This window comes from Ictalurus punctatus, chromosome 3 (assembly GCF_001660625.3).
Source record: "Ictalurus punctatus breed USDA103 chromosome 3, Coco_2.0, whole genome shotgun sequence".
NCBI lineage: Eukaryota > Metazoa > Chordata > Actinopteri > Siluriformes > Ictaluridae > Ictalurus > Ictalurus punctatus.
In genome coordinates, this window is record NC_030418.2 from 10,432,922 (window position 1) to 10,456,559 (window position 23,638).

The following is a 23,638-nucleotide window of genomic DNA, read 5'->3' on the forward strand; positions in this document are numbered from 1 at the left end:
TTAGGTTTGAAAAAATCTGTTCTGAAAGTAAACTTATTTTTTGTTATTGTTGTTGCTTTATTTGACACAGTTTTAAATCGTACAAGAAAGCCACCATATAAACCATCCATACATTTTAAAACTGCCAAGGATAATAAACTCAAAAATTTTAAAAATGGAAAAATAGGTCACTATTTTAACACTATGTAGGTCAATTATATAAAAGCCATCTTTTTACTGCCTTTCTAAAGACACCTTCAACTTGTATCTGCTTTATAAAAGATGGTAAATCGTTCCATACTGTAGAGCTAGTATATAAAAAGGAATTTTCCCCAATTGAATTCTTAAATCTCCAAAGATATTTTGAAATAAAAAGGAACTTAAAAGTCAGTTATTGTGGAAAAAAGTATTGTATTAAAAATATATTATAATGTTCAATTTTATGTATATATTTAATTATTTCACAGTATATTTACATTCATATATTTATTGCTGCATTTACTTATTTTATTAATTTATTAATTAATTTATTAATTATTTATTAATTAACTTATTTTATTAATTTATTAATTTATTAATTTTATTATTATTTTATTTTATAGTATATATTTAAAGTGTGTTTCAGTAAAAGTAGGTTAATGGCTTGGAAATTTCTACAGCAGACTTTTTTAAAAATAATAAAGTACAATATTTTATACGCATCCTTACCAATTTTTTTTTTAATTTTTATTCCCAGCAGCAGATTGTAAACAGTTCGCAGACTGCAGAACTGTAGTGCCTCCAGTGTGAAGTTTGGGGTCTGGTCATTCTTAGAGGCTGGGGCTAGGTCAGATAACTTTCTCAAGAACCGTAAGACTGATAGAGCTGGAATTTGTATGGTGCATAATTATGTTAATCTGTAATTGGAGTTATGATGATGACCTATCTAAGGATTACTAAATCATATGCATAGTTTGGAGCATAACCATTGAAAAGGGGTGGAGATATGTTTAATGCTATTTCTGAGAAATTTTGTGTGCGGCATCAATGTGGTCATCTGTAACTGAATTTTTAATCATGAGGGATTTACTTAAAAAAAAAAAACACAGCTGTCTTCAGCCAATCAGCTTTCAACAGGCATTTCAGACAACTAGCATTAAGGTATCATCACAAAACTTCACAAGTATGCTCATGTATGGCACTTTATTGTTTTGCATACATTGCCGTGTGCACTGTGCCGTGTGCACTGTGCACTGGCGCTAATGTTTGCTAAGGCTGCTTGGACCCCACAGATCACTGCTTGGACCCCACAGATCGCCGCTTGTGGCTATTATTATTATTAGGGCCCGAGCACCGAAGGTGCCGCGCCTCCGGTGTCCACTGGTGTTTATTATTATTTAGATTTTTCTCTTAAATTTTTGCTCCATTTTTTTGCCATTTCCAGGCCTTGTACTTTAATGTACTCCTCCTAGAGCTTTTATCAGATCGGCATCATATTTAGTCAGTCTCATCTAAAGGCACTGACAATGCTAAATTGCAAATCTTTTGAGGTTTCACTGCATGGCGTGGGCGTGACACTCTCACAGATTTCGATGTTTCGCCACAAAAAAGGAAGTTGTTATAACTCAAACACAAAATGTCAAATCTGCTCCAAACTTCAATTGTTTGATAAAGGTCCCGGCCTGAAGACATCTACATGCCAAGATTCAGTTATAGTCATAGTGCCACCTTCTTGCAGCAGAAAATGATACATTTTACATCGTGACACACTCCTAACAACATGTAAGTTTTATACTAATTCTGGCCTGAAGACATTTACATGCCAATATTCAGTTATAGTCATAGTGGCACCTGCTGGCAACATGAACTGTCATGTTTTACACTAACTAAGACATACAATGTTCAATCTGCACCAAACTTCAAATGTTTTGTACAAAACCTGGCCTGAGGCTATATACATGCCAATATTCAGTTACAGTCATAGCGCCACCTACTGCCAATAGAACATGACATGATTTACACTAACTCAGACACTCAATATTCAATCTGCACCAAACTTCACATATTTGATACAAATCCTGCCCTGAAGAAATCTACATACCAATATTCAGTCATTATACCGCCACCTGCTGGCAACAGGAATTGACATGTTAAACACTAATGTATTCCTAGCAACATATAAAAATATGCCAGCAATTTCTAAACATGTTAGCAACATGCTAGAAACATGTTAGAACATGTTAACAACACTTAGCTAAGTGCTAAAGCGTGCTATTACTGTTAATAAACACAGTGTTTTTATAACTCTGCTTGGACCCCACAGTGTTCAATCTGCACCAAACTGTATATGTTTTATACTAATTCTGGCCTGAAGACATCCATCCATCCATCCATCCATCCATCTTCTATACCGTTTATCCTTTTCAGGGTCACGGGGAAACTGGAGCCTATCCCAGGGAGCATCTGGCACAAGGTGGGGTACACCCTGGACAGGGTGGCCTGAAGACATCTACATGCCAATATTCAGTTATAGTCATAGCACCACCTGCTGGCAACAGGAAATTACGTTTTACATCATGATACAGTCCTAAAAAAATATAAATGCGATAAAGTGCTTAAAAAAATGGAACGGAGTGCCCCTGGCAGAGCAGACCCAACGTGCATCCGGGTGCGAGGGCCCTTTTATCGCTGCTTGCAGCTTTAATGATTTTTATTTTTATTTTTTTTCATGCATTCGTGTGATTTTAAGGGCCTAAACATACCCGAAAACTCACGAAACTTGGCAGGCACATCAGAACCAGTGAAAATGTAATAGTTATGTAAGACTTGGGCATACCCGAATGCAGGCAATGGTCGGGATGAAGTTGCGCCGATGTGCACGAGATTTACCATAGTCATTGCTCTCATCAAGTCGACAAAGTTCACATGGTTTTATCTGACTCCGCCCAACAGGAAGTCGACCATGTTGGATGAAATATTGGATTTTCAAAGTTTCCCGCAGTGTTTTGAGAGACTTAAGATGGTTAAAAATCCATGAAACTTGACATATGCATTTGTCTTACGACAATTGATGGGATGTTTCATTTTATCATAGGTGTGCCTCATCAGCTCCATAGCGCCCCCTAAGTTTTAAATGCACATTTGACACCTTTGGAATGCTCGAAAACAGGATATTTGGCACACTTATTGAAGTATGGCAAAATTAAACATTTATTTGGTCATTTAACTAGTGTGGCAAAATGGCTCGATAGCGCCACCTACAAAATTTAAATGATATGCGCCTCGCGCTACGTTTCACGTACATGTACGAAATTCGGGAAAACTATGTAATCTGCCAATACGTACAAAACAGTCTCTTGAACTCATGCCCTAAAGTCAACAGGAAGTCAGCCATTTTGACTACTCTCTAAAACTGTTGCTCAGATTTTGCCATTTCCAGGCCTCATTCTTTAACGATTTCCTCCCAGAGATTTCATCAGATCGACATCGGTCAGTCTAACCTAAAGACCTTGCTGATGCTAAATTGTGAAGCTTTTGAGTTTTGGCTGCACGGTGTGGGCTTGGCGGTCTCACAAATTTCTATGTTTTCACCAAGAAGCAGGAAGTTGTTATAATTCATACATGCACTGTCCAATCGTGACCCAAGGTGCAAGATACATGTAGGATGTACACAATGCTGACATGACATAAATAAAGTGCAATGGGAATAGGAAACATGCAGGGAGGTGGTATTGGAAACAATCAGGGTGTATACAAAGACGGCCAGCAGAGCATAAGTACAAGTGTCAGTGTAATAATGCTTGTTAAAAAAATAAAACAAAACTAAAAAACTGTGAGATGAATGACATCTAAAGTGACAGTGCAGAGCTGTAACAAATCAAAATGTCGGTGTACTGTAAACAGTGCCCCAGTGTAGTAAGGAACAACATGGCCTGTGCTTCATTATTGAGTAAATGTGTCTGTGCAGTAGGCTGAGGGAGTTATTTGGATCCCAGGGTGATGTGTGTAGGAAAGGGTAGTTCAGTGTTCGCGTCTGATACCCTTGTGGTAAAAGCTAGTACCCCGCCTGGCAGTCCTTGACAGGATGCTGCAGAGCCTTCTGCCAGATGGCAGAGAGGCAAATACAGACCTCTCTGAAACTATTGTAATGGCAAGGCCAATTAATTAGTTTCTACTGTAGACTGAAGACATTTGAGTTTGAGATCAAACAATGAATATGAGAAGAGAGTTTTGAATTTCAGCTTTTATTTCCTGGTATTTATATGTAGTTGTTGGTATTTATCAAAATCCACTGCTCGAAGAAGACTTTGAGAGCAGAAATAAGCCATACCACAAGCTGCAATCCACTAATCAGCAGTAAGAATCGGAAAACCAGATTGGAATTCGCATAGAAATACAGAGATGTGCCACAAAAGTTCTGGAACCAAGACTAATCTCTACCAAAGTGATGGAAAGACCAAAGTGTGGAGAAAGAAAGGATTTGATCACAATCCAAAACATACAAGCTCATCTGAAAAACATGATGACGGTAGTCTCATGGCTTGGGCTTGCATAGTTGCTTCTGGAACAGGCTCATCAATCTTTATTGATGTATCTCATGATGGTAGCAGCAGAATGATTTCAGACGTTTACAGGAACATTTTGTCTGCCAATTTACAGAGAGACATCCAAATGAATCTGAAGGAACTTTATCATGCATCAACAAAATGATCCAAAAAAACACTGCCAAATCAACAAAGGACTTTATCAGGGGAAAAAGTGGAAGGTTTTGGACTAACCAAGTCAATCACCAGTCCTTAACCCAACTGAGCATGTATTTCACCTCCTGAAGAGGACACTGACGGGAGAAGCCCCCAAACAAACAGTTATTGCAAGCAAATGATAAGCAACCAAGTATTTTTGTTTGTTTGTTTTTGTTTTTTTTACTTTAATTTACTTCAAAACTTATCTGTTCCTATACTTTTACTTAAAAATTGGGTGGCCTGATACAAAAGGTTCTATGTTTTATGTTGTTTAACACATATACATGTAAATACAAGGGGAAAAAAAGTTGAAATCCTAAATGTGAAGCATTTTTTATTGTAAAGGGTGATTTCTGTATGGGCTGTTATTGTGCAGTGCTGGATTTTATTTTCAAAGAAGGACCATGCAAATTATAAACCTAATGGGTAGCTAAATTAACTTTTTCAGCTGTCTAATTATTCAGTTTGCCATCTTGCCACCCTTTCCATTTAAACTGGTTCTCTTGAGCCTACTAGTGAATATTTTATGAACAGTAGGATAATCTCTGTCATTTTTAGTTATGAGAGAGAACAATTCACTTCTACACCAAGTAAAACATATCTGCCACCACCTGTACCACATTTGACCTTATCAGACTAGCAGTCCTTAGGTTAACAACTTTTCTAACGTAATTAATTTAAAAACATCAGTGTTTCCAAATTGTCAAAACCAGGGGTGTTAGCTGGACTGTTAATCATCCGGGGCTGATTCTTATCCAGCATTTTTTTTTCCAGCTCAGCTAGTAGCCTAAGTTTTGTTTTGTGGAAGCTGAGGTAACTTAGCTGTCAATTTATGACAGAAAAGTTGGATTTATCATAAAACTTGCCTTGGGTATTATCACTGTTTATAGGACTACCAGCCGATAAAATATAAAACTTTTCTAACTAGACTTGTTTGGTGTCACTAGCCAGGGGGAGGCTAACTAAGCTATGGGTTTAGGTGAAACAGTGCCATGCAAAGTACATTATCTTTCCAAATGCTCTGCTCATATCATGTTCACATAAACTGGAACTCTGGAACTCATATAGACATTTACACACCTTGTTTTCCTGCTCAGCATGAGAGGATGTTAGTATTTCAGTTTCAACCCCTTTACTGGTTAAAAAAAAAAGAAGCTTGTATCCATTTTCCCTCACACTGACCATGTGAGCTAGCGTTTGGCAGAATTGAGTGCTGTCAGCCAATAAGACACAAGTATTTCCACGTATTTTCCTGTAAAACGCTTTCTGATTGGCCTCACCTCTGTTCACTGAAGTTATTAGATTACAACACCGCAATCTTCTTTTACTGATGTTCAGTTACGTAGTGACAATCCGCTCCAAGTGGATAATTATTTCGGGGTATAATGCCCAGGCCAGGTTACGCCCCTAGTCAAAACAAAAGCATAAATGTGGCACTCACTTAGATGCTCAGATGACATCTTTTTGGAGTTCCATGTGTTCACCGGTGCCGCGAACCATATTCAGCCGAACAGACACGTAAAGCCGAAGCACAACCAAGCACATTGTTCTTACGCAAAATTCATTCAGTTTTTTTTTTAACAGCTGGAGGGCCAAAAGTTACGTAGTGTACCTTTTAAGTTATTGTCATGAAACTTGAATGGTAGTTTCAGAGATGGACCTACAGAATTAGCAGCCGATGCAGTATCACTTAATTTGGTGCTTTTCATCTTTTCATATCCATAGCAGTTGGAGTTCAATTCTCATGAACCAAAAGTCCAATTGAGCTGAAATTTTATTATGCTACATCAATCTACAAATATGTAACTGGATTTTGAATCATCAGTGAATTCCATAAAATATTTACATAATTGGTACATGATTAGGATTTGAACCAAATTTGAAAGACTTTCTTCTAATCTGTAACTGGACTTTTAATCATCACTAAATTACTTCAAAAACACAACCACCTTCACCCAATAAATTTTCAGCAGGCGTTTCAAACAACCAGCATTGAGCTATTATCATAAAACTTTATAAGTATGCTAATCTATGCTGTGTCTGTTCTGTGTAACTCGACACTGGCACCTGGGACTGCTACAGTGCTGTGAAAAAGTATTTGCCCTATTCTGATTTCTTGTGTTTTTGTGTATATCTCATACTAAATAGTTTTAACGCTTCAAACAAAATGCAACATAAAACAAAGTCAACCTGAGTAAATACACAATATGTGTTTTATTTATTTGATTTTTGAGCGACAGCAACTACATGTAGGCATGGCCAGTGACTTTGAAAGTTGAGAAATGTTTATGCAAATTTGGAGTGACTTTTGTTCAGTGACTACCAATGGGAGTGAAGACAGTAGAGTGCACGTGATCCGTAGCCACCCTTGCTCACAGGTAGAAGCAGTGGCAGTAGCCAATTAGCTTAGCTTAGGATCTTAGTGGGTTTAAAGCAAAAAAAATAGATAAAATAAATAATAATGAAACACACTTTTTGTTGCAATTGAGCAAAATCCCAGTGTAGCACCTATCGTGGGTGAAGTGTCCGGCTTGTTGCTGCTTCGGCACCTGGGAACAAACCGGACACTTTATCCAGGAAACACAGAGGCCACGGCCGAAGAGCTGCGGTCCAGCGCCCAGTCACCATCAAACATGTAGTGAATGACACCCTGATGGTGACGCTCACTTACTGAGATAAGAGCTACACCGGCATTTTGCTCGATTGAAACAAAAACTGAGTGTTTCATTATTATTATTTTGCTTTCAATGCGCTAAGGCCATAAGGCAAGCTAAGCTAATTGGCACTTGCACTTTTGCCGCCGATAGTTGGCTGCAGTGGCAAAGAGCACACATTGCTTCCTCTTCATCTCGTAGGATATGAGATGCATATATACACTGATGAGTTTTATATAAGATCACTCTCCCTCCAGAATATTTAATTTTAGCGGCAAGAAAACGTTCGTTGTCAAAAGTGGAATGCTAGTTGCGTCACTCATGTTACCATGGCAACGACTGGTGACTTGCAGTGAAAAGAATCACTGTGTGTGTGAATGTACCTTCATAAGGATAAATATTAGCCTATACCCACTTGTTTTGCTGCTTCAGAAGTCCCTAATAACTGTGTTATTTTCCACTTTAACAGTATTGCTTGTTTGTTTGTTTGTGAAACTTGTGATTCCTTGTTGTATTCGGTGCATTTTTATTTTAATTACCCTTGATTTGAATTATTTCAAAACCTCCGCTCATCCCAGTCCCATGATTGCAGTACCACATTTGTCCATATGGAACAGAAATGTTCCCTTGCGAGGATGGTTTTCTACTCGTGGATACTGTTCTGTGCGCTCATATCGCATGCACATGACTGGTTTTTATGTGCCCGAAAACTGTTGTTCACCTCAATCACTAAAATCATTGACTGAAACTTTGGGTGAGTCTGAAATCGTGTACTGTGACAGTACCTACTGTACAGCCATTGAAACAGTATGTATTAATCAGTATGTGTGTGTAGTATGACTACATTCCCGGACATACTACATCCGCCATGTTGGCATTGTCATGTGACCTCCTACGTCATCATAAACACAAAAATCTTAAAGGAACCACCAGGTTACAGCAACCGCACTAACTTTTTAACTAATTTTCTCTCTATCTCCCTTACAGCTGTTTTGTAATACCCTTCATTCATTTTACTCTACATTTAAATTAAGGTATTTTTCACCACATTTCCTTTATGGGCTTATCTTTTTCCTCAACTGTTTAACAAGTAATTGGTAATTAATTATACACACTGAAATACAGTTGGCAAACTTACAAGTAAATATTGAAAACAGCTAAGCTGTTGCTAGCAGCAAGCATAAACATATCATAATCTTCATTATCGCCCTCTTTTTGATCTTAGAGGTGTATTGTGACAGGTCAGGACTGAGTTCGATTAGATCCTAACTTGTTTGCTCTTTCTGAGTGTTCTAGATATTTTTCCTAAATTCTAAGACCTGAATTTTTTCTATGATTTCAATTTGGTACAGTGTAAATTTTTAAAAATTTAATTTTTTAGACCTAAATTTAAAACACCAGAACCTATATATTGAAATACCTTTTTCACATTGAAAGTGTTCAATAATGTCAAATCACGCATTTTATTTCAAATGTTCTGCCAACTCTGATTTCACTCCATAATTTTCCTCTCTTAATCATCTGCAGATCACTGTGTGATGTTGGTGTCTTTAGGTACTGTTCATTGTGCAGATGCTCATTATGTGACCTACTCTTTTGTTCAGGTTTGTAGCAGGGGTATGTGGCCAGGAGCCTGCGTGTTGACTTTCCAAGTTACACCGACTGACTACCTTCTGGGTGTGGCTGATCTTACTGGTGAGCTGATGCGTATGTGCATCAGCAGTGTTGGAAATGGTGATGTGGACACACCCTTTGAGCTCAGTAACTTCCTGCGGCAGATCCACGATGGCTTTTCATATATTGGTAATGTGGGTCCTTATGAGGTTTCTAAAAAGTTGCATACTCTCCGACAGAGCCTCAGTAAAGTGGAGGATGCCTGCTATACACTTAGAGTGCGGGGTTCAGAGATTCCCAAACACATGCTTGCTGATGTTTTTTCGAACAGGGCAGCAGTGTTGGAGGAAGATGACTGAGCAGTATAGAAGGCCTGTTTTGCTTATATCTGAAATATGCATGTTGCCTTTGGTTTAACATTATCTATTATGTTATGGGAAAATGTTTGCTTCTGTAATTGTTTGATTTTAGAAGTCCTTGATTGCAACATGATGTAATTCAACCATGAATCTTGGGTTTTTAGCATGTCACAACACATGTTGACACATTTCACTCTGCTCCATGTTAATATATTAAGAAATGCCATTAAAGCTTGTTTTGAACAGGTGTCTGAGCTGTTCTTCACTTTCCATTGCTTTACAAATTGCATATTTTTTATGTTAGTTTAAATCTTTATTTTGGCTCTTTCACATTATGTTGAACAGTGTTCTGTGTAAGATGCCTATGAATAATTATGTTTGAGATTGACTGGATGTGTCATGATATGATACCCATATCCAAAATATACACAAATATGACTTGGGACTGTAGAATGTTATACAAAGTTTGGAGGTATACTGTAAATATCATGCATTATCCTGTACACTGAAGAGGTTTCTGTAACACTTGTCAGCGATGTCCATATTTGGGCATTTTAATTAGGTTCAGTATAGGACACTCCCAGCACATTATATACATTCATAACATGTCCTATTTTAGTCCTAGAGGAACATTCCCAAACAAGTTCAGAGGACATTTACCAACATCGCAGCGTGGTAGGATATGAAACTTTATTTATATTCTCTTTAAGGAACATTCAAACATGTCTGGAATTGCTACCCTACCGGACTGTCATTTATCACTGGATGGGAACAACAGTCAAATGTTAATGTCCAGCACGTGCTCACCTCACTGGTTTAGACGCTACCCCTAAATATACTATTAGTTAGCAAGAAGTTCCAATATACATCCCTGCTGATGCTGATACACTTTTAATATCTGATGCTGACCTGTACATGGGACCACATTTGAAGCATAAATTATGGCTCGAATAACTAATAACATTAAAACAGCCTGTATACAGGCATATCCTTTTAATTGTGGTAGAACATGGAATATTCCTTATAGTTATTAATGGCCACACATACATAATAGGCCTAAACATTATCAATTAAAGGAGCTGTTTAACTGTGTTGAAAACTCTTGCAAAAGCTTTCCATTTCTTCTGATGCAAGCCTTATAGAAGGGGACTTAGCAGCCACACAACACAGCAGACTCCTAGAAATACTGTGCATCACAGTACATAAGAAAGTATATGCTCTCACATAAAGCACATCTTCTTATCCCCAATCTATCGATTTAGCATTTCATTTGGCTGGGGTTATACAATATAACTATCTTGGCATTCTGACATTTTTAACAGGAAACAATCTTTCCAGCCAAAGTTTAAAAAAAAAAAAAAAAAAAACACACTTCAGAGATAAAAAGGATTTGTAGATGCCAAAAAGCAATCAATCTTTATTGAAACAATAAAGTGAGACAGTCTGCAGAACGTCTGAATTATACACACAGAAACATACCTTTATATACTTCTCTGAAACAGTAAACTTATCTGTATTAAGCTCTTCTTTCTAAAAACAAACCAATCTCCTTCACCTTAATTAATTATTCATGTCTATATGATATCTTACATTTGTGGCGCATGCACTGTCAGAATAAATTCACCCTTTATTCACCTGGTATAACCTTAATGATTTTCTGGCTTTAGGCCCAGCCTGATTCTCTTCTTTAGAAGTCATATCTTTGACATTAGTTTGCCAGCTTCAAAAGATTTTGATTGGAAACACACTTTCGGTGAATGTCTAATAAATGTTGTACAGAGAAAATACATGGTTCTTCTAACTTAGTACACAGGAAATACAGAGATACAGAAAAACACCTGCTGTGCAGTGGAACATGGGATTCTTCTGACTCTGTACACACTTGGACTATAGTCTGATTAGAATGTTGTTGTTTTTTAAATCAAGCACATGCAGTGCATTCAGAAAGTATTCAGACCCCTTATTTTTTTCACATTTTATGTTGCAGCCTTATGCTAAAATGCTGTAAATTATTATTTTTTTCACATCAGTCTATACTCCAGATTTGTGATAACTTTGCAAATTTGTCACAAAAAAAAACTGAAATCACCTTGTCATAAGTATTCTGACCCCTGACTCAGTACTTAGTTGAAGCACTTTTGGCAACGATTACAGCCTCAAGTCTATTTGAGTATGATGCAACAAGCTTTGCACACCTGGATTTGGGGATTTTCTGCCATTCTTCTCTGCAGATCCTCTGAAGCTCTGTCGGGTTGGTTGGGGACCGTCAGTGGACAGCCATTTTCAGGTCATCCTCAGGTTCAATCTTCATTTCATCACACCAAAGAATCTTGTTTCTCACAGTCAAAGAGTCCTTTAGGTACTTTTTTTTCCCTTTTTTTTTTTCTTTTTTTGCAAATTCCAAATGGACAGGCTTCTGTCTGGCAACTCTGCAATGAAGCCGAGTTCAGTGGAGTGTTGCAGTTATGGTTCTGCAAGTTTTTCCCAGCTCCACACATGATCTCTGGAGCTTAACTAGGGTGATCATCTGGGTTCTTGGTCACCTCTCTTACCAAGGCCCTTCCCCAGATCTGTGCCTTGACACAAGTCAGTCTCTGAGCTTTACAGGCAGATCCTTTAACCTCATGGCTTGGTTTTTGCTGTATGTAGTTTTAGCTGTTAGACCTTAGACAGACAGGTGTGTGTCTTTCCAAATCTTGTCCATTCCGCTTACTGAATGTTGCTGCCTTGGAGATATTAGTGACAGTACTGTGTCAGTCGGTAAATCCTGCAAAATATTTATTACCAATAGATTAACACCAGTTGTCCAATAGTTAAAGCAGAAGTTTTCAGATGTTTTGCAGCAAGGGAGCCTTTTAACTGTAAAAGAAACTCCTCCAGCACACATTTATTTATTTCAAATATTAGAGTCGTTATTCATATGTGTACAGTAATACTCTGGCTATTTATTGGAGCCATAGAGCTTTTATTCTTGAACTTTCCATTCACAAGTTATGTGCAAGCTGATGTTATTCATAAGACTACATGTTTTTGAGTTGTTGGGGTTTGGATTAAACCCATTCAAGTGAGCTGTTAAACAGGACACCCTGGATATTGTTTGCAGATACCACTTTGAGAATAACTGACGTAATGCTTCGCCAGATATTTATGATTTTAGACCTAATATACAGTTTGATAAACATATGATTTTAAAATGGGAGGATGAGATAGAAGCAGTATAAGCATCAGATCACTGCCTATACAAAAGCAGTAATCCTTTAAATAATTTTGAATTGATAGAATATGAAGATAGAATATATTTTTGTCTGTCTTCATATTCTAATCTCAACTCTTAAGACTGAAGTTTGTGACATTATTGAAAATGAAAATTTACTCTGAATATGATAAACATGAATTGGTAAGTATGGGATTCGAATTCGGAGTTCGATGGAGTAGGACACGACGTTGGAGGCTCCTGCTGATTTCGATTAAAATTGTAATTAATTAGCGCTTTTCGGTCATACAATAGATTTTGAATTATTCTTCTCCGTTTCCTTGTTTGCACTTTTAACTTTGTGGTACGTTAAAATGTCTGGAAAGAACATGAAAACCCGTGGTAACATTCAGACACGACTGAGGCCGAGTGCGTGCGCTGCGAGCGAGTTCCCTTCTTCCCCTGAATCGAGCGAGCGGTGACTTTGATTTCATTGCACTCAGGCTCGAGCTGTTGGCTTTATTGAGGAAGGACATTGCCGATATTTTTGAAAAGGAACTCCAGGAGACTTTCAGGGTTGCACTGTCTGCTGTTCAGCTTGACCTGCAGGCTGTGAAAACACAGCTGGCTAGTGATAAAGTTGCTACCGAGGCTCCCATATCAACACTGAAAGGTACTGTTGTGGAAATGGAGCACGGTTGTTGTGGAGCTCTCTCCGGTTGCACCGATGACATAGCTCAAATGAAGACTACGATCGAGTCTCTCACTGCGACCGTGACTCAATTAGAGAATAAATGTGAGGATTTGGAGTCGAGGTCACGGCGCAATAACATTTGGATAGTGGGTTCCAGAGGGCGCTGACACTTGTACAACTGCTTTTGCACTCGGCCTTCCAGCTCTATAGTATTTGGATTTTTATTGGAGATATCGTCGTTGCATTACTTCACCTAGATTTTGTGGACTCACTCCTCTTAAATCTACTTCTGTATTAATGTGGTTCTCTGTTTTGAGGCGCTGACTGTCTTAGAGTTTCTGTTTATTTAATTGTATTAGTGTTTTTTCCTCGGATTTACGTGCTAAACTGTTATATTATTTTTTAAAAGTTAAGGACATTATATTTGTTATTGTGCGCAGACTGTTTATCAGACGAAGTTAGTGGGGGCTTTTTCTCTTACTGGAACTTTTTGTCTTGGTAATTTTTTTGGTTAGTTCAGCTTACTTTTATTGTGGCAAACACTGCTGTCTCAAAAAAAAAAAAAAAGGAGACTTTGGGTGTGTGTGTGTTTGGGGGATTGTGAGAGTAAACAAAACATGCCAATGCTTTGAAGGATGTGAACTGGAACTGAGTAATGTTAGTCAATTGTGAATCTGTTTTTAGAGGATTTAAACCTAACATGGTGAACAAATTATATTATAGAATTCAGGCAATTTTACTGGGGTTATCTCACACAGTGTGGCAAGTAATAATCTGGAAAGACCTTTGTAATATCACAGTCTAAAACTGGATTTAAAGAGAAGCGAATCAGTAAATGAATCACATGAAAATGAATCACATGAAAATGAATCACATGAATATGAATCACATGAATATGAATCACATGTAAATGGATTAGGACGCGACGTTGGACGTATGAAAATGAATAAATAAAATGTGGTAAGTATAATAAGCTTACATGATACTGCTTGTCACAGAGTGTTTTCAATTGCTATTGTAATTACTGTCTTAAGTCAAACATTTCCACATCATCTTTATTTTATTTATTATTATTCTTACTGTTGAGCCTTAAAGTCACATAACAAGCTTTAAAGACTTAACATTTTTATATACTGAAGTAGGACCTTACTGGAAAAAAGAAGGGAAATGGGCCGTATTCACTTTTGTCATACCACTAAAAGTGGCACTAAAATAAAAGAGTTCTTCTTAAAACTTATTTACCCTGAGAGTAACTTTTACTGAGGAATATCTAAGGTAGGAGTAAGGGGTGTGGTTGACACCATTGCTAAAGCAAATGCATATTTCATGAATGAGTACTGTGTAACAAATATATGTTTGAATTTATATTTATTTGTTATGCAGGAAGTATTTATTTATAATGTTTATTTATTTGCAGTTTGTTATATTTTATTTTGTAGAAAGATTGTGTATAGCCCTTGTTACCTTACTCATCTGCTCTTGGTGCATGGACTACCCAACCTGCAAATGTGGTTACTGAGCGACTGATGTCCACTGGGGTTACTTGGAGTAATTTATGAGAGGGAAGGTGTGAGTCGTCTGGATCATAAGTTGACTTCAAGACATTCCAGCAGATAAGACTACCTTGTCTTCAATTTTTCCAGATGAATTTACTTGCAGCAGTTGTGTTGTCATGGCATGGACTCAAAGGACTGCTTGAACTCTCAGAGCAATTGCTCCTATCTTTTGAGGCTTGTTTGTTGACCAAACACTTGATTAATTTAATTTGTGTTTATTTTCTGTTTGCATCTTTTTTTTTCCTTTACATAAAAAAATAATCAATTAATACTATTGGTTTAATATTATTATCTTTTGTACAAATTAAAAACACAAAGTAAAGAAATACAGGTGAGCCCTCCTTCACTTCTACTTATAGCTGCCTTTAACATTAAAGAGACTCAGAAATGGTTATAGATTGGTGCCTGAACAGGGACCATTTGTAGTTATTGTTTAATTGTTTCCTTGTATGTTATAAGTAATGGTAGAGGATGAGGATGTACCCAATCCTGATTTTACATATGAAAATTACTTATGCAAATATGCCCTTCCGCCTAGCCAATAAATAGGTAACCCTTTGTCTTTGTTGTGTGTGGAGCATGGTACATATTCTCTGGCTTTCTTTGAATAAATGAGAGATCTTGACATTTGAATTTTTGTCTACTTTTTGTGTCATTTGGCATCTCTCCCAAATGCTTGGTGCAGGAAGTGTGTGGCAGGGCGAGGGCACTGTCTTTTTGTGTTCTTTCGCTTTCTCTCTTCTTAAGAATCAGAACCCAAAGATCACAAATACTAACACCTATCTAATTGAGAGGGGACAGGTATCCTTTTCCCCCACCGCCACCTTCTGAGGAGAATGCAGAACTTGGTAGGCCTATGAAATTGAGAGAGAATGAGAGTGAGTTCAGAACCTTCTGGAGTTGGTTATCCAAAATTTACGGAAGTCGGTAGTTGATTGCTTAAAATGAAGAGATGTCCAGATTGACCATAAGTTAAGATCCTGGGCTCCTTTGAGGTCAACCACAATTACCCCCCCCACTTTCCTTGCCCCAACTGTAACTTAAGGGTTTAGTAAAACCCATAATGTTCAGCTAAGTCAGCTTCCTGTATCCAGTGCTGAAAATATACCAAGAACCCCATATCAAGTACCTGTAAAAGTTGAGTTCCAAATTTTGGCAGTGGTGAAGAAAACAACAGTTTCTTTCACCGAATGCTGTGAGGAATATTTAGCCATTTGACCTCTAGGTGACATAGAAATACTAGCTTTATTATCTCGTATTATTATTATTATTATTATTATTATTATTATTATTATTGAGTAAATTTATTTATAAGCAAGTCACGCCTCTGATGCGATGCTTAAACAGGATCTCTAATGCTCCAGGTGTTGTGCATGATGTAAACGTTTTTGACATTGTTGAGGAAATTCAATTCCTGTACCCATGAGAGTGTTGCGTACAATGCATCACAGCGCTTCACTTTTTCCACATTTTGTTATATTACAGCCTTCTTCCAAAATTTATTAAAATTCATTATTTTCCTCAAAATTCTACAAACAATATAATAATGACAACATGAAAGAAGTTTGTTTGAAATCTTTGCAAATTTATTAAAAATAAAACAAAAAAGTACATGTACATAAGTATACAAAGTGGGCAGTTTCTCCCATTCTTCTTTGCAGGACCTCTCAAGCTCCATCAGGTTGGATGGGGAGCCTCGGTGTAAATGGTACATGGCGCACTTATATAGCGCTTTTATCCAAAGCGCTTTACACTGTGTCTGATTCACCCATTCACACACACACTCACACACCAATGGTAGCAGGAGCTGCCATGCAAGGCGCTAGCTTGCCATCGGGAGCAACTTGGGGTACAGTGTCTTGCCCAAGGACACTTCGACATGTGGAGTCACCCGGGCCGGGAATCGAACCGCCAACCCTACAATTAGTGGACAACCCGCTCTACCACCTGAGCCACAGCCGCCCTTTTCAGCCATTTTCAGTTGATTTTTTAGCCTACATGATTTGTTGGATTTGTTTAATACATTGTTTTTTTGGTTTTTGTTTTGTTTTCCCAGAAGATTTTTCAAACCTTGTAAACAAGTTCAGCGCATCTGGAAGTGAATCTCACATGGAGAGGACTAACAACCATGCAACAAAGCTAAAAAGACTCAAATGTAAAGCGGTTACGATCGGCCTTGTGCACACTCCGGGTGATGGATGTGTGAGAGACCTTGATTTCATACCACCAACATTAGAACGGAAACGGTCAAGCCAGTCACTCGGAGCATCAGCTGGTATGTAGCCTATATATTAGTGTATAACAATATATTATCATTTTCCTAATTCATATATCCTCCCTAACTCCTTTTTCCCCCCACAGAGTTGGTTGTGGGTAAGCCGATTGATTTGACACCTCACCTATCGATCTCCGACAAACGGTGCGAGACTAGTTACGCGCCAAAAAAAAGTGGAAGAATAATAATAATTATTATAATAATAAGTATGCCGAATAACAATAGTAGTGCTTTTCAAGCATCACTAATAATAAGTATGCGCAAGAACAATAGTAGTGCTTTTCAAGCACCACTAACTGGTGTGAGAAGAGTTTGGCTAACACACATTAAGTTGCTATGAGTTATGTGAACAGTAGCCTGTTGACTTTAAAGACAATCACCACTAAGTTGGTCAAAACATCAGTCAACTACAGTTCTTCAGAAAGCGCAAGAGCGAGAGAGACAGACTTCATCACATAAGGAAGTGAGCTACTACTTAGCATGAGCTGGCCTTCCTCATAATATACTTCTTGGATTTTGGCTGGTGTCACATTCACAACTGTACTTTTTCCAGCAATGACCTACATTCTTTTCATTTGTTTAAATTATGGCAATTTAACATTTTATGTACATGTTTTTCTAAAGCTGTCTTTTTATGATGATTTACATGAAGATTTGATTGTGGCATCCTTCTTGCAGAAAACTAGATAATTCCAAGGGATTCACAAACTTGCCCTCACAAATGTACCTCAAGTCTAAATCTATTAACACACCATTACAGACCCATCCCTGCCACCATATTATCTGGTACGGATGGGGGGGTGGGGGCATAGCCATTGTAGCAATGTGTTGGCAGGTTTAGATGTGAGGAACGTAACTCGAGAATTATTTGGGGAAAGTTCAATGCATTGAGAGTTCTGGAATAAAAATGAGTCTATGAGTTTTTATCAACATATCACCACAACTGAAGAGATTCAAACCAAAATGCATATCCAGCAGATAGTACAACACTGCTTGTATCAATTTCTGCTTCATTTTGTTTTCTTGGGTTTTCCTCCACCAACTGGTACTGGAAAACACTTTAATCTTTTTTAACAGTTGCACATTATTCCTGTGTACATGAGCTAATGTGCTAAGAAACATAATTGAGCAAGTTTTATCCATTCAAACATTACTCAACACCCAAACCTTGAGCTTGAGATTAGTGTGTGCATTTGCCTGTTCATGCCCTGGGGGCCTATGAATGGAGCTTTCAAGTAAGCCTTGTTGAAACAAATCTAAACTGCTAATGACGCACTGAAAATATTCAGTTCATTTAACTTGTTGACAACAGCCCCCTCCTGACTGTTTTCTATATTAGGCATACTTTTGGGCAATAACCTGCAGCGGGTAATGCTGTGGAAGCATGGTTTAATGCATAGGACTACTTTCAGTTTGTGAGATGTTATTTAAACTAGACGTGTTCAATATGGAAGAAGAGCTCATTTTGAGAAGTTGACATTTGAAATTAACTTCAACAACATTTCTTTTTAAATGTTTAACTTTTTGGGATATTTAAGGAGATGCACTTTTATATCAATTAAACCCATCATTATAATTTATTCTTATAGGAAAGGTGCACCAACATTTCTTGAGTAAAATGAAAGATGAATCGTCAGCTTGGCTTGATTTTTAAGTAAGGTTCACTTATTTTTGTTAAGAACACATTCAGATGAACCAAAAACAGCACCAGGTTTCTAAGTAAAATAGTATTCCAAATTATGTTCTCTTGCTTCTGAAACATAAATTAGCTCTGGCAGCAATATATAGTAATCTGCCATAATTACTACAGCTTGATACTAGAGTATGCTTCTTCCCCACATCACTCCAGCAACACAAAGCTGACTTTGCAATGGTCCTGTGCCATACAATGTAATAAAAAAAGTCTTCATCTACATACCAAATTACTGTGCCTTTTGATTTACAATCACTGAGCAGGAAGCATGATTGCCTGAAAATAGGCAATGGCACATATCTGAGCGATACACAGGCATTCTCCTGGGCAAACAATAAATATCATTGTAACATGTACATGGCACCAGATGTGCTGGAGAAAAACAGAGGCTTTTCATTTTATGTGCAAAGAAAACCTTCATTTCTACAAATGACATTTAAGACCATTATACACAAAATGGTAATGAATCATCGTATGAAACACTGCATTATGTGGAGAATGTTTCTAAGAACTTACATCGAGAAGTTTGGTTTCATCTGAAAGTGTTACGAAGCGTAGACGGAGACAAGCGCGGGCGAGCGGAGAGATGATGTGAGGAAGAATCCAGAACGAGAATCGAGTGGGGCCGAACAGGTAAGCTGTGTATCAGGGACGTAGGCAAAAGCGTAGTGAGAGACGAGTGTGAAGTCGAGCACCAGGGAAAACACTTCTAATGAAATAGGCTTGGTAAACAAACAGAGATGAGGCTGCTGAGCGGTTACTTCGTAAGGGGCTAATGCTAGGGAGGCCCTTATATAACCTCAGGTGTTTTCAGGTGTTCGTAATTAGAACTCTGGCGAACTCAAGCGTGGGTATGACTGGGAAGTGTAGTCCTCCTCCGCCACATCCCTGGGCGGCACTACACTTTGTGAGTTGCCGCGCCGATTTCGCCGTGTCGTAACAGAGCCCCCCCAAACGGCTCACTCCGGGAGCCGAAGTTCCCCAAGGCCTCCCCCCCGTCCGGGGGGCCGGTTTGTCTGGATGAGCCGCGTGGAAGTCCTTACGCAGGCCTGCGTCCAGAATGTCTCGGGCTGGGACCCAGCACTGTTCCTCTGGTCCATAACCCTCCCAGTCTACCAGATACTGAAGTCCCCCTCTCCTCCGTCTGGAGTCTAAAATGTCGTGGACGCGGTAGGCTGGGCGGTCTTCTATCTCCAACGGTTCCGGTGGGGAATCCTCCGGCACCGCTGTGGCCAAGGGGCCTGAGATCACAGGTTTGAGAAGTGAGACGTGGAAAGACGGGGTGATGCGACTGTGTCGCGGAATGTCCAGACGATATGTGACTTCATTAAATTGCCTCAGAATTCGGAAGGGCCCGATATACTTCGGTTGATGTTTTGTGCCCGTGAGGGGTCTCAAATCTCTTGTGGAGAGCCACACCCTGTCCCCGGGTCGATAAATAGGGTGAGCCCTCCGGCGCCGGCCGGCCTTTCGTTTAGCGATGTGGGATGCCTGCACCAGCTGTTGATGGGCATGCTCCCAGACCTGTTCACTTCGGCGGAACCACTGATCCACTGCTGGTGAGTCCGTGTGAGACGTGTTCCAGGGGAATAATGGCGGTTGGTAACCCAAGACACACTGGAACGGGGTGAGCTGGGTGGCGGAATGCCGTAGCGAGTTCTGGGCGTATTCCGCCCATGGTAGGTACTGACTCCAGTCCCCTGGGTTGGCAGAGCAGTAAGTCCGAAGGAACCGTATGACTTCCTGGTTGGCCCATTCTGCCTGTCCGTTAGCCTGGGGGTGGTAACCGGACGTGAGATTGATGGCGACCCCCATCTTCTTCATAAAGCTGGCCCAAACCCGCGATGTGAACTGTGGCCCCCTATCAGTCACAATCTCCTCGGGGATGCCAAAGTAGCGAAAGACATGTTGAAACAGGAGTTCCGCCGTGGTGAAGGCAGATGGGATGCCTGGTAATGGAATTAAGCGCAGGGACTTCGTAACCGATCTACGACCACCAGTATCGCAGAGTTCCCCTGCGACTTCGTCAAGTCGGTTATGAAATCGAGGGCCAGATGGGACCATGGACGTTCAGGTAGGGGTAAGGGCACCAACTTCCCAGCCTCGAGTGCACGTGGGCCCTTGGACTGAGCGCAAGAGGAACACGAGGATACGATGCGCTGAACCTCTCTGGGCATGTTGGGCCACCAGTACTTCTCAGCCAGCAGTTGGTAAGTGCAGCGGGCCCCCAGGTGGCCCATGGCCAAAGTCGTGTGGGCCCAGGTGATGAATTCGAGACGATACCTCTTAGGCACGAACTGTTTGTCAGGAGGACAGGCTGCTGGGATTCTTGTGCTGGGAATACGGGCTAAGTTCTGTGCTAGGGGCCACTCCAAGGCGCCCACTATGCAGGAGGGAGGCATAATGTAACTCTCTTGCTCCGTCGGCCGTTCTGGGGCATAAATGCGAGACAGGGCGTCGGCCTTTGTACTCTTTGAACCAGGTCGGTAAGACAGGGTGAATTGGAACCTGGAGAAGAATAAGGATCAGCGGGCTTGGCGAGGAGTGAGCCGTTTGGCGGTTTGTAGATATTCCAAATTCTTATGGTCCGTGAAGATAACAAATGGGTGTACTGCCCCCTCCAACCAGTGTCTCCACTCTTCTGAGGGCCAGCTTGATGGCCAGAAGTTCATGGTTCCCCACATCATAGTTGCGCTCTGCTGGTGACAACTTCCAGGAAAAAAAGGCCACAGGGTGTAACTTGGGACTCTCGCCAAACCTTTGCGATAGAATTGCTCCCACTCCCACCTCTGACGCGTCAACCTCCACGACAAACGGCCTGGAGGGATTCGGGTGCCTGAGAAGGTGGTGGTGAAAGCCCGCTTAAGTCTCTCCAGAGCCTCCTGGGCAAATGGGGTCCACAGCAGTCGCCTGGGCTTACCTCTCAGGAGCGACGTCAGGGGTTGCGCTACTTTACTGAAGTCTCTAATGAATCTTTGGTAAAAATTTGCAAAGCCAAGGAAACGCTGCAACTCCCTGACAGTTCATGGAGTGGGCCACTCCACGACCGCCTGAATCTTACGCTGGTCCATGGCGACTCCCCTTGGGCTAATGACATACCCCAGGAAAGAGATTGTGTGCTGGTGGAATTCACACTTCTCTGCCTTTACGTACAGCTGGTACTGCAGGAGGCGTTGCAGTACGTGCCGGACATGCTGGACATTTTCCTCCAGGGAGGTCGAATAAATCAGGATGTCGTCAATGTAGGCGATGACGTACCTTCGTAGCATGTCCCTCAGAGCATCATTGATCAAGTTCTGGAACACGGAGGGGGCGTTAGCAAGCCCATACGGCATGACCAGGTACTCATAATGTCCAGAGGCGGTGCTGAAGGCCGTTTTCCACTCGTCCCCCTCCCTAATACGAATTAGTGAAGAGGGTGGCGGACCGTAACTGTTCCAAGGCTGAGGGGACGAGAGGCAGCGGGTATCGGTATTTAACGGTTACTTGGTTGAGGGCCTGATAATCAATGCATGGTCGGAGGCCCCCTCCTTTCTTCTCCACAAAGAAGAACCCGGCAGACGCAGGGGACGTGGACGGTCAGATGTACTCCTGCCGCAGGGCCTCCTGAATGTACTCCTCCATGGCCTGCTGCTCCGCTTGGGAGAGCGGGTAACGGCCCCGAGGTAGGCTGGCCCCGGGGAGGAGGTCAATGGCACAGTCGTAGGGCCTATGAGGTGGGAGACAACTGGCCCTCTCCTTGCTGAACACCTCATGGAGGTCGCGGTACTCGGGGGGGGGGGGGGGGGATTTTAACTGGAGCAGGCGACAGGGGACTCTCCACAGTGATGGTGGCCAAAGGGACCGTGGGGCCCCTCAAACAATTCTGCAAGCAATACGGGGACCATTGGGTGAGTTGCTAGTCAGTCCAGGAAATTTGGGGGTTGTGCAGTTCCAGCCAGGGGAGTTTGAGTATAACGGGGTATCTGGTGGAGACCGTGAGGTAAAGGACCACAGTTTCGTGGTGAAGGGCGCTAACTTGAAGGCAGACAGGGTGTGTGCTGTGGGATATTACGCCTCCCCCTATAGGCGACCCATCAATGGATTGGAGCTCACAAGGACGGAGGAGGGGACCTCCTCAGGCATCTCTGGGTGACACTTGAAGAACAGGGCACACTGTAACATGAAGCCCTTGCATCGCTCCGGCTCCCCAGCGTATCACTCTGGTGTGGGCAGAGGCGGGTTGTGCGCCGGCGGCGCAGGAGTGTGAACAGCCGACGCTGGAACATGCGCTGGGGCGGTCGGTGGTGGTGACGTGAGAGCCGGGGGCGTGGCGTTTTTAGATGCGGAAACGCTCAGTCGCGAGACTTCAGCACGCAACACGGATATCTCATCCCGGTACACCGCTAGCGCGCGGTTTTGTTCCAGGATGACACGTTCCCAATCTGAGGTGCCCGCTGCCTCCATAGTACGGCGAAGTAATCTGTTACAAAGCGTAGACGGAGACAAGCGCGGGCGAGCGAATTCAGAACGAGAATCGAGTCGGGGCCGAACAGATAAGCTGTGTATCAGGGACGTAGGCAAAAGCATAGTGAGAGACGAGCGTGAAGTTGAGCACCAGGGAAAACACTTCTAATGAAATAGGCTTGGTAAACAAACAGAGACGAGGCTGCTGAGCGGTTACTTCGCAAGGGGCTAATGCTAGGGAGGCCCTTATATAACCTAAGGAGTTTGCAGGTGTTCGTAATTAGAACTCTGGTGAACTCGAGCGTGGGTATGACTGGGAAGTGTAGTCCTCCTCCGCCACGTCCCTGGGCAGCACTACACTTTGTGAGCTGCCGCGCCGATTTCGCCATGTCGTAACAGAAAGGCATAGTTCAGAAAGACAAAGAAACATACAGACAAATAAAAACAAGACAAA

General features: G+C 40.9%; 1 protein-coding gene across 3 annotated transcripts in view; it reads left to right on the forward strand.

Annotated features, from left to right (window-relative positions):
• Positions 1-9,570, forward strand: part of tsnax (translin-associated factor X) — a 28,734-nt gene extending 19,164 nt beyond the window's left edge. For all 3 annotated transcript variants that reach the window (XM_053679577.1, XM_053679576.1, XM_017464699.3), the window contains one exon: positions 8,959-9,570. In XM_053679577.1, coding sequence (XP_053535552.1) covers positions 8,959-9,327 — 369 coding nt within the window. In that variant the 3' untranslated portion in view covers positions 9,328-9,570. The remainder of the gene's footprint in view (positions 1-8,958) is intronic.
• The last annotated feature ends 14,068 nt before the right edge of the window (positions 9,571-23,638 follow it).